A 16,529-nucleotide genomic window follows, 5' to 3' on the forward strand; every position below is an offset into this window, starting at 1 on the left:
CAGAGCAGAGTATTGGACCTCATAGGTGGTGGAGATGATATCCAAGGAGTTTGTGGCTAAAGGGGAGTGGGGGTAAAGGTCATTGTTTGGAGCCGAGGAACTGTGAGGAGGTTATGGTTGGTTCTCCATGCAACGCACGGACAGAGATGAGGTGGAGAGGAGGGCTCAGTTGCAAAGCCCTCATTGGCTGCAGGAGGGTAACTGGAAAGCTGGCCACACAGCCCTGGGCCTTCCTAGGATCCCCCAACCCTCTTTCTCCCAGTTCTTGCTAGCTCACACCTACCCCGACTCAAACCTTTTCCTTCCAAATTCAGAAATCGGGAGGAAAGCAAAGAAAAAAGCCTTATCTCGCAGTACCACCTCACACACATGCCAGATGTCTAAGTACAATTCCTGCAAATAATACAAGGAGGCTAAAACACTCTTCCTGCCCCAATGCCTTGCAATCCAGGTGAACAGATACAAACATGGATACAAACACTATATACTGATGTCACTGAAGCAGCGTGACATTGAATATTTGTGTATACGACACTTCTCCACAAATAGCAAATGTGACATAAAAGACAAGTTATCTTTTGTTTATCTCAATATCTTTTTTTTTTTTTTTCGTCTTTTCTAGGGCTGCACCCAAGGCATATGGAGGTTCCCAGGCTAGGGGTCGAATTGGAGCTGTAGCCTCCAGCCTACGCCAGAACCACAGCAATGCGGGATCCGAGCCGCATCTGTGACCTACACCACAGCTCAGAACAATGCAAGATCCTTAACCCACTGAGCGAGGCCAGGGATCAAACCTGCAACCTCAGGGTGCCTAGTCGAATTCATTAACCACCATGCCACAATGGGAACTCCAATCTCAATATCATTTCTTACTCTTTCATGTCTCCCTTCCATGTACCCACACATGGAAGCCATCCTCTTGGCTGCCTGACAGGATGGTAGCTCCTGGCAGGTGCTTATCAAGACCCCATTTTCATTCAGGTCAAAGCCTTTCCTTCTGTAAGTACAACGTCTGACAAGGGTTGGCTCACTCATAGTTTTAATATTTGAAGTAAAGGAAGCTTTATGCAGATTCTGGCTTTTTATGGATTTTCTGACAGTAGAGAGATTCAAACCATAGCCAATACTTGCCAGTCTAAGAACAGAAACAGAGCCACTTACAAGGATCTGGCTTGCTATAACTTTAAATATAATTCATGCCGCTTTTTTCTATGACACAACACAAATTTTTTTAGCAAAAATCTTTAAACATTTTATTAACTTTGAAGAAGGAATAAGAACAGCTACTTTAGAAACTAGAGACACTCAAGCACTGATCTATTCATGGAGCTTCTATACAGATGAAGAAGTTTACATCAAATGGACAAAAAATAGTACAGAAGACCTATATACAGAAAGATGGAGAAAAACGCATCTCTAGAAAGCAGGTCAGATGGACTCAAAGATCTCACTGAATGCAGGAGAATCACTGGGAAGCCACGTAAGGCCTTCTGCTGGGGCAGAAAGATCAGAACCAGTCCATGTAAATGAGAAAACGCTCTTTTCCCTCCTGATCTAAATGCTTGCCTCCAGTCTGGGTGCACAGAAAGGGGCTGATCACTTGAACTGGTTGTCAATCAAGGTTCCCTTCATTTTCGCTTTCTTGGCTTCCAGTTCCGCCTGGAAAGGAAGAAAAGTATATGTCCTGATACGTGACATGAAATCCTGATTTTCCTGCTTTATTCCAACTGCCGCAACCCTATCCCCTTGCGTTCATTTAGTACACAAACTAGCACTGTGTTCCTAAAAGCATGATGAAACTCTAGCAACTGCTTTCCAATCTTTCTGATGTTATGGCACACACAGAAAATGACAGGGTCTGTGTGGCAAAATAGGGTAAAGACACAGGGCTGTGGTCAAAGGTGATCTGTGTAGGGATCCTGCAGCACCCAGACCCCTGAGGGGCTGAGGCATTCAATATCCTGACACACCAGTATCCGATGCTTGGCAGAACAGGAGGAAAAACACTGGTCTAGAGCAGTGCTACCTAAAGTTGTGCAGTCCACGAACTGTTTGTTATTGGTCCACAAAGATACACACGAAAATTGAGAGTAAGCATTTAGAAACTTTTATAGCAATGTGACAGAGTAATACTAATTTCCTAAGAAGTACTGAAGCAAATTCATTTTACACCAATTACAAATCTGCTCTTGAAAACTTTTAAAAAGAAGAAAAAAGCACTGGTCCTTCACCTCAGAAAATTTGGCAAGCGCTGCTCTAGATCACTGCGGCAAGGTAAAGCAGCTCTCAAGACCCACTCCCTCTGTCACCAAAAAATCCTCTACTGTCATCGGAATAGATGGTATACCTTTTGATGAGGCACCAATGCGTGATGTCTGATTTTAAAGAAATATCATAAGAAATTCTTACCAAGAAAACAGGAACATGGAGTTCCCATTGTGGCTCAGCAGTAACGAACCCGACTTGTATCCATGAGGATGTGGGTTCCATCCCTGGCCTCGCTCAGTGGGTTAAGGATCCAACATGGCTGTGAGCTGTGGTGTAGGTCGCAGACACAGCTTGGATCCCGCATTGCTGTGGCTGTGGCGTAGGTCGGCAGCTATAGCTCCAATTTGACCCCTCGCCTGGGTATCTATATGCCCAGGGTGCAGCGGCCCTGAAAAAATGAAAAAAAACAAAAAACAGGAACAGAGCACCACGATCTATAGATGTGTGTGTGCTCAGCAAAGGGCCCAGGAGTAGCCCCAACAGTGGTGCTGGGAGCAGTGCTTGACGAAGCGGTGACCAGGTCCAACCCTGGTACTCCACTGTAGCACCATCGTATGCCGTCATATCCTGGGAGAGCACTCCGTGAACACCGATCTTGAACTCCTGACCTTGGACCACAAGCAGCTGATTAGGTGATCATTCTAGTTAGGGCTGGCTAACGAGAACCATCACTTGGGGCCTGGATCCCGTGGTCACTGCCCCAGAGCAGGGTATGTACCGACAGCCACGGCCCAGGACCAGACAACTGGCTACACCATCAGCCCTGACAGACTTCCTAAAGGATTCCCTGCCTGCCGGGCTGGGGGGCCCTCAGACCGAGGAACCCGAACAGCTCTACCCAGCGCCTGCCACCCCACGCCACTCACCAGCTCCTGTAGCCGCCTTTTGCTCATGCCTTTGCGCTCCAGCTGCTTTTCAATCACCTTGGCATTCTGCGCATACGAGTCGGCAACTTCCCTCTGAGGGAAAAAAGAAGCATCCTTAGACCGGTGGTCTCACCGAAGAGGAACAAGAGAGGACTCGGGGGAGGTTTATACTCCTCAAACTATCAAATTATTACTGAAATGGCAGGACTCTGCTCCCTTTCAACTCTTCAGCTTTTCAATAATCTGGGAGAGTCGGGCTTCAGTCAAAACCATGTTTACATAACAGCTAACACCTCTCTGTAAACATCACTACACTGACGTGCTGTAAAGGTCATTGCTTCTCTTGCTCAGGACCGGCTCCCACACCATCCCAGCTGGACTGCAAGGGACCTGAAATCGCTGAGCCCAAGGCATCTCAAAAAATGATCTGAAAAAAAAAAAAAATCACTGATCTGGTCCAACTCCCTGCTCATCGTCTTACAGATATCCTGAGACCTGGGGCAACAGGAACCAGCCTGGTGTCACCCTGCTTCTTGGTAGCAGAGCAAGGTCTATGAGCGAAGTTTCTTGTTATTCTGCTACTTGATGCTCTAGTTGGAGAGTCCCCTTTCCTTTCGGTCCTGCTCCCCTCCCCTGAGCAGAAGCACTTACAGCCTCGATCTCCTCTTCCTCTTCATCGATAGTAGACACAGTGACAGAGCTGAACTTGCCCATGTCTTTAGTCCGTTTGGTCATCATCACCTGGAGGTGCAGGAAGCGGAATCGGTTTAGTTCACCTCAAGTGGTTCTCTGAGCCGCGCATGTGCACCCATGCACGTGCTGGGGGCGGAGGGGAGATTGTTGGAGAGACACCCACCTCTTTGGGACAGGCTGGCCTATCTCAAAAGCGCCCATCTTTCAATTTGCATTATCTGTTTCTAGTATTTGCCATCAAGGGTTTTCACAGTGTATTTAAAGATTAGCCTATTCTTCCCACTTTTAATTGCTCTCAACTGGGAAAAGAAGACATTTCAAAGGAAGTAAATGTGAATGAGAAAGCCATGCAATTTCTAACTTTACTCACAGAGCAGATGTAGGAAAGAATAAAGAACATATAATAAATGTTACAATTTTGTAACATCTACTTATACACAAAAATGGCATGCTCTTAACAAAGAGAGCATCCATAAAGGGCAGTTCCTTGTCCACGGTAATCTTACTTAAAATTTTAGGGCTATATCTGTAGCTACATTAACTCTGTCTCCATCAGTGATAATTACCTTCTTAGGAGGCTCTTGTTTCTGAGTATATATGTTTGTTTTCCCAAAACCCTGGCCAAACTTGACGACTGCTCCATCCACAATGAAGGTCACAGGAGCATTTTTTGGCTGGGACTGGTAGAAGAGTGGCAGTCCACACCTGCAAACAGCAGAGTGAATCTCAGGGAGGCCTCAGAACCCAAATCCCCAAAACAGTGCTTTGCAAAGTATGCTTAGGCTCTGGGAATATTTGTGTTTGTGGCATAAACTAATGATTGATTAACTCTTCCCAGTGTTTCCCAAAACTACATGTGCTAAGAATGACAGAACGTGCTTGTGAAAATTGCTGATCAGATTCCCAGGTCCCTTCCCCAGAGGATCCTGATTCAGCAGCTCTGGGGGTGAGGCCTGGGAATTCATCTTAGCATCCCAAGTGATTCTTATCAGTAGACAGGTTTGGGAAACGCTGGCTGCTGCTGCTGACTGCTTTCTGGTTAAAACTGCTGCCATTGTTCCCAGAAGTCTGGGTAACTAGTTTGGGGTTTTGTCTAGTTTTGATTTGCAGTGTCAAGGAACATAAAGGCTCCATCCACTTCAGTGGTCTGCCAACTAAGCCCTGTAGCAGTCGCCATACTTTCATCTGTTTTTTTTGTTTTGTTTTTTGTTTTTTTTGCTTTCCAAGGCTGCACCTGTGGCATATGGAGGTTCCCAGACTAGGGGCTGAATCAGAGCTGCAGCTGCTGGCCTACCCCACAGCCACAGCAACACAGGATCCGAGCCAAATCTGAGACCTACACCACACTCACAACAATGCCAGATTAGGAAAGGCAAATTTTATTATACATTAAGTTACATCTCAATTAAAATATTATATACTATGTTTTAAAAAAACCCTCAGGAGTTCCCGATGTGGTGCAGTAGAAACAAACCCGACTAGGAACCATGAGGCTGCAGGTTCAATCCCTGGTCTTGCTCAATGGGTTAAGGATCCGACGTTGCCGTGAGCTGTGGTGCAGGTCGCAGACGTGGCTCGGATCCCACATTGCTGGGGCTGTGGTGTAGGCTGGCAGCTACAGCTCTAATTGAACCCCTAACTTGGGAACCTCCATATGCCACAGGTGCAGCCCTAAAAAGCAAAAAAAACAAACAAACAAACAAAAAAAACCAAAAAAAAAAAAAAAAACACACTTCATTTTTGTGGCCAGCTGGTTAGAGATGTACCTTGACCAGTCTCCTCAAGAAGCACACCAGTACTTGCATGACTGAAGTCTGAAGGCAGGTGAGATTATAAGGATAAAGATATAACAGAGAATTGTCTCCAAATGCTCCTTTTCCTAATACAGCATCACCTCTACTTGCTCATGCTCGAAGAAATCCACACTGTTCATACTTACTTTGCACACTTCTTCCTGTACTGCCGCTCAATGCCTTCAGGCCTGCACAGAAAAATGGAAATTTTAAAAAAAGGTATGGGAGTTCCAACGTGGTGCAGTGGTTAACGAATCCGACTAGGAACCATGAGGTTGCGGGTTCGATCCCTGCCCTTGCTCAGTGGGTTAAGGATCCGGCATTGCCGTGAGCTGTGGTGTAGGTTGCAGACTCGGCTCGAATCCTGTGTTGCTGTGGCTCTGGCGTAGGCTGGCAGCTACAGCTCCGATTAGACCCCTAGCCTGGGAACCTCCATATGCCGCGGAAGTGGCCCAAGAAATGGCAAAAAAAAGACAAAAAAAAAAAAAGTATGAACAAATCTTATAACCTACCAACCTCATTAGCTCATTTCTTCAAATGCTAGAAGGACCTTTCAAAAGTTTCCATTTCATAGGTCAGCTGCTAATTTACATGTCTTCATTTTACTTTATTTTATTTTTTGCTTTTTAGGGCTGCACCTGCAGCATATGGAAGTTCCCAGGCTAGGGGTCAAATCAGAGCTACAGCTGCCGACCTACACCTCAGTCACAGCCACAGCAACACGTGATCCAAGCCGCATCTGCGACCTACACCACAGCTCATGGCAACGCTGGATCCCTGACCCACTGAGCGAGGCCAGGGATCAAACCCAAGTCCTCATGGATACTAGTTGGGTTTGTTTCCACTGTGCCACAATGGGAACTCCCACATCTTCATTTTAAAGCATTCCTTTCTTTCCACAAACATTTAGTGAGCCCCTGACGTGGGTCAGGCATCTCCCTGACAGAGGAGGAGGTGTGGTAGCAGTCAGAGTCGCAGTAACAATAATAGTGGCAATCACTTGTGTAGCTTTTATCATGTGCATGTGAAAGTGTACGTGTATTAACTCATTTAATCCTTACAAGAGCCCTGTGATGTAGGTCGCATTATCTTTCCCATTTCACAGATGAGGGCTCCGAAGCACAAAGGGGTTATGTGGTTCACCCAAGGTCACAGAGTTAGAAGTAGAATAGGCTGATTTCGAGCCCAGGCGGTCAAGCCCAAGAGCCCACACAACACTAAGAGAATCAACAGGGAGCTAAACTTGCATTCAGGCAGCTGCTTAACAGAAACCTGGGACTCATCCTTGAGTCCCCTCTTCCCCTCATCTCTCACACCCACTCTGCCAGCAAATCCTATGGACCTTATCTCCAAAAAAGGTCTTGAACCAGCCTGCTTTTCTCCACTTTCCTGTCACCATCTCAGCCCAGACCACCTGTAGGTCCTCCCTGGACCATTGCCGCAGCTTCCCAACTGGTCTCCTCACTGCCCCTCCCTGGTTCACTCTTTTAAATAGGCAATATGTGCACACGGTGTACGTGAGAGTAGAAAGTGAAAGGTAAATAGACCCCCTCCCCACGCCCTGCTCATCTACCACGCACCCAGTTCTCTTCCCCAGAGGCAAATATTGTTTCTGGTTTCTTCTGTTCCTCCCAGAGAGAGCCGATGATGCAAGCAAAGACTCCTTATTGACAATATAAAGAAAATACCTTTTTCTCTTCCTTTTTTATAATTTCTTTTTATGGCTGTGCCCGCAACATATGGAAGTTCCTGGGCCAGGGACTGAATCCGAGCTGCAGCAACACCGGATACTTGTGCTAGGCCAGGGAACAAACCGGTGCCTCTGCAGTGACCTGAGCTGCTGCAGTCGTATTCTTAACCTGCTGCACCACAGCGGGAACTCCTCTCTTCCTATTTATTTATTTGGGTTTTTTTTGGGGGTGGGGGGCGCACTAACGTCATATGGAAGTTCCCAGGCTAGGGGTGAATCTGAGCTGTAGCTGCCGGTCTACGCCACAGCCACAGCAACTTGGGATCCAAGCCATGTCTGCGACCTACACCACAGCCCACAGCAACAGCGGATCCTTAACCCACTGAGCAAGGCCAGGGATCAAACCCACATCCTCATGGATACTAGTCAGATTTCTGCTAGCCAGGACAGGATCTCCCCTCTCTTCCTTTTTAGACAAATGTAGCATACTCCACACTGTTCTCTACTTTTTGTTCATTTAAAAATATATCTTGGTTAGGAGTTCCCTGGTGGCCTGGCAGTTAAGGATTCAGCTTGTCACTGCGATGGCACAGGCTCAATCCTAGGCCCAGAACGTCCACACGCTGCAAGTGCAGCCAAAAAAATAAAACACACACACACACACACACACATATATGTATGTATGTGTGTGTGTGTATTATATATATATGAATATCTTGGTTAAAGATAAATGTGATCCTTCCCAATCAATTGACAATAAAGAGTTGCTTCATTCTTTTTTTTTTGGTGGGGCTTCATTCTTTATAAGGGCTGCATTCTATCTGTATGGATGAACCAAAATGTCTTTTACCTGCTGGATAAACTCCTAGACTATATCCACTTTAAATTCTGATATAGCCAAATTACTCCCTAGAGAAGTTAAACCAATTTATACCACCACCACCAATGTGAGACTTCCTGTTTCCCTATAGTCTCACCAACACAGTAGGTTATTAAAATGTATTAATACCAATCTAACACGTGAAAAATGATTTCATAGGGAGTTCCCGTGTGGCACAGTGGGTTAAGGATCCAGCATTGTCACTGCAGCAGCTTGGGTCACTGCTGTGATGAGGATTCCATCCCTGGCCAAAGAACTTCCACATGCTGTGGGTGTGGCTAAAAAAAAAAAACCAAACGAATGTAGCTAGATGTCAGCCTGAAGCTTTTTCCCAGTCAACACTAGAATATAAACTCGATAAGGGCAGGGTTCTTTGCTCCTTTACTGGCTGTACTGATTTGGATAGTATCCCTTAAAAAGTTATGCCCTTCCGGGAACCTCAGAATGTGACCTTATTTGAAAAGAGGGTCAGGAGTTCCTATTGTGGCTCAGCAGGTTATAGACCCAACTAGCATCCACGAGGAAGAAGGTTCGATCCCTGGCCTCACTCAGTGGGTTAAGGATCCGGCACTGCCATGAGCTATGGTGTAGGTTGCAGATGCGGTTTAGATCCCGCATTGCTGTGGCTGTGGTGTAGGATGGCGGCTCCAATTGGACCCCTAGCCTGGGAACCTCCATATGCCGCAGGTGCAGTCCTAAAAAGAGCAAAAAAAAAAAAAAAAAAAAAAAAGAAGATGGCTATTGTCTAAAGATAAAGTCCAAACTTGTCTACTTCAGCATTTTACTCTGTCTTCACCCCGGGATACATGAACCCCTTCCTATAAAGTAACCTGGGCTCGAGCCACAAGGGGCTACTTAAATTTCCCAAGCTCACCACATTTAATGCTCTTAATGCTCCTCTACCTGGACTGCTCCTCATCTACTTGGTGAAATCCTAGGTTAAGGCCAAACGCAAATGCCACCACCTTCTGGTGCATTTCCTGACCATTACTCAGGCAAGATGACCTGATCCTGTCTGTTTTCCCATAGCCACAGTCTGTTGACCTCACCAGTATTTTATCACAGTACGTAGCCCGTTCCCTCCCTGAGTCCTGAGCTCTTTAACAGTAAGGACAGTACCTTATGCATCGTCACAGATCCAGTCCCTAGCTCAGTGCCTGGCACATGGTGTGCTCCAAGAGATTACAGGCTGCACAAACTCATTCTACTTGCAAAAGAGCCAAATTAAAGCTATCAAATGGCAAAAGAATCACATCTCGGCACCATTTCAATTAAAGCACAATAAAGATATGGTTGCGTTAACGCAAGTTAGAGAACCATCACAAATGTCAAAGTCTTGGGTCCCAAATGGATGACCTGTTTGACGGTAGATGAGGTATTTACATTCCTCAGAACTGGACCCCAACACAACCAGGTACTCCTAGACAGAGAACGTCAACCTCTTACCTCCGAAGATACATGGTCTCCTCATCTTCTGTGTTACAAAATTTGTGGGCGTGTTTGGCAGCATCAATCACACGGGACCGATCCCGGGGCCTCATGGGTAATTTCTCTAACTGACAGTCTGAAGGAAGGGAGAAAGATTTGGTCACGAGAACCCCTGAAAAATACTCCGAGGCCATCAGAAGTTTTCAGTGGGGGCCCTCAGCAGTGTAGCTTTTACTATAATGATCATGCTTATTGAAGCCCATCACTGACTTCTCCGACTGAAAATGAGTAGGTGTCAGGAGACCCGGATTTTAGCCCCAGCTCTGACACTGGAGATCTTTGGCAAATCACTTCCTCTTTGGGGGGTGAGGTGGGGGCGGTCTTTCTCCTCATTTGATTCTATTATCTCGAAAGTTCTTTCCAGCACTGCCACTCAAGTTTTCTATGAGTATTGCTGATCATGGTACTGTGTGTGTTATAGTGCATTAGAATGAGAAGAGATGTTCATGCATCCTGGAACACCTATGAGGAAGGCACTGACAGAGAACGGTGGAGAAGCACTTAGGAATGGAGCTAGGGAGCAGGCAGTATGCCATATATGGTATGTGAATGACCCATTCCAGTTAGAGAAGTTCTAATCCAAAAACAATGGAAACATACAGGAAATAAGTTAGGTACTGTTATAAACAGATGGAAAATCGATATAATACAAATTAAGTTCCTACAGGAGGACAGAGACATCAACTGGTCAGAGTGACTGGGGAGTTATGGAGGAGGTGGAGAGGGGAGTTAGAGAGCACCAGGCAGTTTGCATGTCAGCTCATGACTCTTCTCAATGACCTGCTGGAGTAGACATTTACTATTCCTAGCTTAACGGTGAGGGAATTGAGGCTTAGGAAGGATAAGAGATAGGTCATGCATTTAACAGGAAGCAGAACAAGAATTCAGACCCAGCTCTAGGTGATCAGAAGATAATTCACTTTGCTGTACAGCATAAATTGACAGAACATTGTAAATCAATCATAATAAAAAATTTAAAACAAATAAAATAAAATGCTATTCAATTTAAAAAAATCATTTATTCACGGAGTTCCTGTCGTGGTTCAGTGGTTAATGAATCCTACTAGGAACCATGAGGTTGTGGGTTCGATCCCTGGCCTTGCTCAGTGGGTTAAGGAGCCGGCGTTGCCGTGAGCTGTGGTGTAGGTTGCAGACGCGGCTTGGATCCCATGTTGCTGTGGCTGTGGTGTAGGCCAGCGGACACAGCTCCAATTGGATCCCTAGCCTGGGAACCTCCATATGCCACGGGAGTGGCCCTAGAAAAGGCAAAAAGACAAAAAAAATCATTTATTCAGTAAATGTGGGCAGGCCCTCTATGTACCAGGCACAGTTCAAACACTGTGCTGGAGATTCAGGAAAGAACCAAGTAGACAAAGGTCTTGACCTGATGAAGTTTACAGTGTAGCGGAGGCAGGAATTTTTAAAATAATAATTATATAATATGATCGTGGATAGTGATTAGTGCTAATAAAAAAAATTAAACGGGATATTAAGAGGCTACACAGTGATCCAGATAGTGATGAGGGCTACCAAGAAAAGTCAGGCAGGGTTAGAGGACAAAGAGTGACAGGAGTGCTATTTTAGATAAGCAATTCAGGAAAGAGTTCTCTAAGGAAGTGACATTTCAGCAGAGACCCAAATAAAGTAAGGAAGCATGGAGGAGAGAATGTTTGGGGCAGAAGAAATACCAATCCCAAAGGCCCTGGGGCAGGAACATTTTGACATGATGGAAGAAAATCAAAAAGGCCACTGTAGTTGGAGCACAGTGAACAAGGAGAAGAGTGCTAGAAGATGAAGTCTGAGAGGTAGCTGAAGGCTTGATCACAAAGGGACTTGGTATGGACTTTGGTTTTTTTTTCTTGGTGGTACAGGAAAACACTGGTTTGGAATGGGGCTCTGGGACAAAGAGTGGAGAGCAAGAGACTATTGTGGCAATTCAGGTGCGGGATGGTGGTAGCTTGGACTAGAGTGGTAAAATGGAGGTGGTAAGTAGTCAGATTCTGGATAGATTTGCAAGGAAGCACTCGCAGAATGTGTTGATGGACTCGATGGAGAAACCAAGAATGATTTTGTGATACTGGGTGAATAGCGGTACCACCGACTGTGATAAGGAAGTCTGAGAGGGACAGTGGAGAGCAGAAAGTAGGGAAACATAAAGTTAATTCTGAACTTGGTTCTTTGGGAGGCCTATTAGACATCCACAAGGAGATGCTAAATAGGCAGGTGGAGTTGGACAAGTGCAGGTTAAAGAGGAACTTTTGGGAGTCATCAGCATATAGATGGTAGTTAAAGCTTGTGGATGGCTGAGATCGCCCAAGGAGTGAGTACAGATACAGAACAGGTGAGAGGACTGAGCCGTAGAACCCTGCAAAGCCTAAAAGTCTGAGACAGAAAAAGGAGCCAGATGCTGAGAAGGAGCAAAATCGAGGTAGGAGGAAAATCAGGGGGGTATGGAGTCTTGGATGCAAATGGAAGTGTTTCAAGAAGGACGGTGTGATCATCTTAGTCAAATGCCACTGTGAGGGGGATTAAAATGAGCATTGATAATTGATCAGTGGAACTGGTAACACGTTCAGTTAGAAACTTTGACAAATATGGTTTAGATGGTGAGGTGAGAAGGAAAGCCTGCCTGAAGTGAGGGCAAGAAGGAATGGGAAGTGAGAATGCAGACAGCTCACACAGGCAATTCTTTTTAGAAGTTTTGCTATAAAAGAAGCAAAAGAATGAGGTTATAACTGGAGGAGAATGTAGGATCAAGGGAGGATTTTATTTTCACTTAAGAGTTATTACAACATCCTTGCATTCGGCAGAAAGGTTACAAAGTTCCTAAAAGCAGAATGGAAGTAAAGAAAGCATATTTTTGCTGAAGAAGGAATTTAGTTTTGAGGGAGGTCTGGATACAGAATCATAGGTTAAACAGAAAAGCTGTCCTGGAATTGGGCGGGGATGTGTACGGAGGATTTTGATGGACAGGGAAATCTACAAAAAGACGCGGCTCCCAGATCACAGAATTTCCTCTGGAAGTTCGCCCTTCCAGACGCCCCCGGTTCCCGACTACTCACCCAACACCAGGACCATCTGGCCGCACAAACAGTAGTAGACGTGGAGGGGCTTCTCGCCGTCGTCATATTCCTCCCGGTCCCGGGTGTCGGAGCAAACTACTGACCGGGACACTACCTTAGGCATGGCTCAGAAGAGCAGCCAGAAAACGCAAAGCCAAAAATAAGGGTCGCCCAGAAATGACGTCAGGCGTGCGTCGCGGCTTTTCCTTTGGTTAAGGCTGGTCATGTGTCAGTGGTAGTCATGTGAACTTCTGGGCAGTCCCATTAGTTTAAGAAGGACGGGGGACGCTCTGAGTCTCTCAGAATCTCGTTTTCCTTGGCATAAGTTCCCTGGGACTGCTTTACTTGGGTCACCCTTAATCGTTTAAAGTATTCATTTATATTTCTATACACGTATACGTGTCTAGTTATATGTATAACTAGATATTCTTTGCAAAGGACTACATTTACACGGTGATATGCATAATACAGATCGTAGGTGTGCCTCTAAATATGATTTTTATTTTAATAGCTGTATTCAGGATGAGCACCTATTGAAGTAAAGGCATCTTTTAAAATTTTGAGATCTAATTCACCATAACATATAGTTCACCATTTTAAAGTGTATAATTCAGTGGAGTTTAGTGTATTCATGAAGTTTTGCGACCATCCTACTACCTAGCATTTTCATCATCCCCCAAAGAAATCCCATATCCATCAACAGTCACTCTCCCCACCTTTTCCCCTGCCCCTGGCAACCACTAATCTATGTTCTGTCTCTATGGTTTTACTTCTGGAAATTTTATACAAGTGAAATCATACAATCTGTGGTTTCTTTCACTTATGTTTTCAAGGTTCATCCATGTTGTACCATAACTCAGTAAAAATAATGAATCAGTAGAAAGGAACTTCATTTCTTTTGATGGCTGAATAGTATTCTGCTGTGTGGATCTACCACATTTTGTTTATTCATTCATCAGTTGGTGGACAATTGGGTTATTTCCACTTTTTGGATATAATGACTAGTGCTACTATGAACACTGGGGTACAAGTTTTCATGAGAATATATGTTCCTATGTTTTTATGTTTTGTGAGCTCATATGTTTTCTTGGGTATATACTTGAGAGTAAAATTTGATAACTAACATTTTTAATTTAAAAATGCATTTTTTTGTTTTGTTTTGTTTTGAACTTTTTGAGGAATTGCTAAGTGTTTTCCAAAGCAGGTTTATTACCTTACATTTTACATTTACCTCCAGCCATGTATGTGGGGTTTTGATTTCTTCATGTCCTCACCAGTAATTATCTTTATCTTTTTTTATTATGGCCATCCTGGTGAGTGTGAGGTGGTATCTCATTGTGATTTTGGTTTGCATTTTCCTGATGACTAATGATACTGAACAGCGTTACATATGTTTATTGGTCATTTATATATCTTCTTTGGACAAATGTCTGTTTTAATCCTTTCCCCATTTTTAATTGTTATTTTTTATTATATTATTTAATTGTGAGAGTTCATTATATATTTTATTTTTTTATTTTATTTTTGTCTTTTTGCCATTTCTTGGGCCGCTCCTGCAGCACATGGGAGGTTCCCAGGCTAGGGGTCTAATCAGAGCTGTAGCTGCCAGCCTATGCCAGAGCCACAGCAACGCGGGATCCGAGCCGCATCATTATATATTTTAGATACTAGACCCTAATCATGTAAGTGATTTGCAAATAGAAGCATCTCAATGATCTCATTTGCCACAATTATAGGCAACATCCTCCACCCCTCCTTCTCCAACCCAGAGACTCTCCCAGAGTGCTCTTTGTGGAGGACAGGAACCTCGGGCAATGCAGAACAAGGATATTTTACATTGGATAACTTCAGATGATGACACCAAAATAGTGGTTTTTTAGACAGAGAAAGAAAGCAGGAACTGGTGACCAGAAAATTGACAGGTTGGCTGGAAGAAGTGTAGTGTTCAAGATACACAAGATGTAAACCAATGGGAATTTAAAGCTATCTACTGGCCCTTAAATGAACTTGAGTTAAATAAAGTATAAAAAATATCAAGTCTTAGGAGTTCCCGTCGTGGCTCAGTGGTTCACGAATCCGGCTAGGAACCATGAGGTTTCGGGATTGATCCCTGGCTTCACTCAGTGGGTTAAGGATCCAGCATTGCCGTGAGCTGTGTGTGTGGTGTAGGTCACAGATGCGGCTCGGATCCCGTGTTGCTGTGGCTTGGTGTAGGCCGGTAGCTACAGCTCCAATTTGACCCCTAGGCTAGGAACCTCTATGTGTCATGGGTGCGGCCCTAGAAAAGACAAAAAAAAAAAAAAATCAAGTCTTAAAGAACCACAGTGTTTGCTCCTTAGGTCTTAGTCCAATGTCGTCCTTATGATTCTATGTTATTTATTCAGTATTTATTGATCTTCTGAGTGTCAGGCCCTATGCTACATACTAGTTGTATAGTAATCAATTATAAATAATCTCTCTCCTTTATGTGGCTTAGTCTAGTGCAGGGGTGGGTGAAGGGCTAGACAGTAAATATTTTAGGCTTTGAGAGCCAAGAAACAAAATCAAGAACATTATACAAGTACTTACATAATGAGAGATAACATTTCCACAAATATTTTATTGATGAAATTCAAAATATAGTAATAATTGTGTATAATTTTTTGTAACAGATCTACTATTGAGAAGAATGGCCTTCTATTATGGAGAGGATACTCTTTCACTTAATTAAGGTTCAAAGTGAATGTTTCATCAAAGTCAGTTGCACTCTCAATACACTTTCAAACGTTTTTAAATTGTTTAAATTGGTCAAGTTGAGATTTTTTTTTAAGAACAGCCATTTTAATCTGTATTAAAGGTTAGGAGTTCCCTAGGGGCTCAGCATGTTAAGGATCCAGCCATGGGTTCCATCACTGGCCTGGGAACTTCCACATGCCGTGGGTGTGCCCCCCCCCCAAAAGTTTATAACTTGATTTTTTTTCAAAAGAAGTAACAAACGGCAAGCATCTGTTGAGAAAGATCTTAATTTTTAAAAATCAATTACAAATATTTATCTACTCATGCTTATCTGTAATGAGATTTTATGTATTTCATCTTTGAAAAATCTTAATACAGATAAGTACTGCCATATACTGATATCAATCCATAAGCATCTGAGTTTTAATTGAGCATATTCATTATTTATTTTTTTTTAATTTTAATTTTTTTTTTTTTTGTCTTTTTGGTATTTCTTGGGCTGCTCTCGTGGCATATGGAGGTTCCCAGGCTAGGGGTCTAATCGGAGCTGTAGCCGCCGGCCTACGCCAGAGCCACAGCAACGCTGGATCTGAGCCGCATCTGCAACCTACACCACAGCTCACGGCAACGCCGGATCCCCAACCCACTGAGCAAGGGCAGGGACCAAACCCACAACCTCATGGTTCCTAGTTGGATTCGTTAACCACTGCGCCACGACGGGAACTCCTAATTGAGCATATTCATTTTTTAGATGGCACTTATGGAATTCTATCAGATTCTTCTCTTGACATTTGCCTTTTAGCATATTGTTACACTGCAGAATAATCACCTCCAATTGAAGTTTACGTGAAAGCTCCTCAATTGCACGGTTAAATAGCTTTTGAAATATAGGAATTGCCTTTGCATTTGTATCAGGGTACAAAAAACACCACTGAATTCAGAAAATATAGCCACTGCAAAATTTGTGTAGGAATGCAAATCTCGATTTTTAACTTTTGACAGCACAGGAAGCAATTAAGTAAGTTGACATTACTTGTGATTCAAAAAAAAGTGTCAGTTGTCATCAAAATGATT

At 44.0% G+C, this 16,529-nt stretch overlaps 1 protein-coding gene across 1 annotated transcript; it reads right to left on the reverse strand.

The window, feature by feature from the left end:
* Positions 1 to 1,226: 1,226 nt before the first annotated feature.
* Positions 1,227 to 12,896, reverse strand: STEEP1 (STING1 ER exit protein 1). Its single transcript, XM_001927356.5, has 7 exons — positions 12,741 to 12,896; positions 9,637 to 9,754; positions 5,767 to 5,808; positions 4,394 to 4,532; positions 3,786 to 3,875; positions 3,135 to 3,227; positions 1,227 to 1,659 (listed from the first exon to the last, which is right to left on the reverse strand). The coding sequence occupies exons 1-7, from the start codon at positions 12,862 to 12,864 to the stop codon at positions 1,597 to 1,599; spliced, it is 669 nt and encodes a 222-aa protein (XP_001927391.1). The 5' UTR covers positions 12,865 to 12,896; the 3' UTR covers positions 1,227 to 1,596.
* Positions 12,897 to 16,529: the final 3,633 nt, after the last annotated feature.

This window comes from Sus scrofa, chromosome X (genome assembly GCF_054392235.1).
Source record: "Sus scrofa isolate SSC_HxYL_T2T_F1_AM1 chromosome X, Sscrofa_HxYL_maternal_Yorkshire_Landrace_v2.0, whole genome shotgun sequence".
Classification (NCBI taxonomy): Eukaryota; Metazoa; Chordata; class Mammalia; order Artiodactyla; family Suidae; genus Sus; species Sus scrofa.

Coding starts and splice junctions, on each gene's coding strand:
- STEEP1 (XM_001927356.5), bottom strand. CDS start 12,864: ATGCCTAAGGTAGTGTCCCGGTCAGTAGTTTGCTCCGACACCCGGGAC. Junction 4,533..5,766: donor TACAGGAAGAAGTGTGCAAA/GTAAGTATGAAC, acceptor TGCTGTTTGCAG/GTGTGGACTGCCACTCTTCT. Junction 1,660..3,134: donor AAAGGCGGCTACAGGAGCTG/GTGAGTGGCGTG, acceptor CTTCCTTTCCAG/GCGGAACTGGAAGCCAAGAA.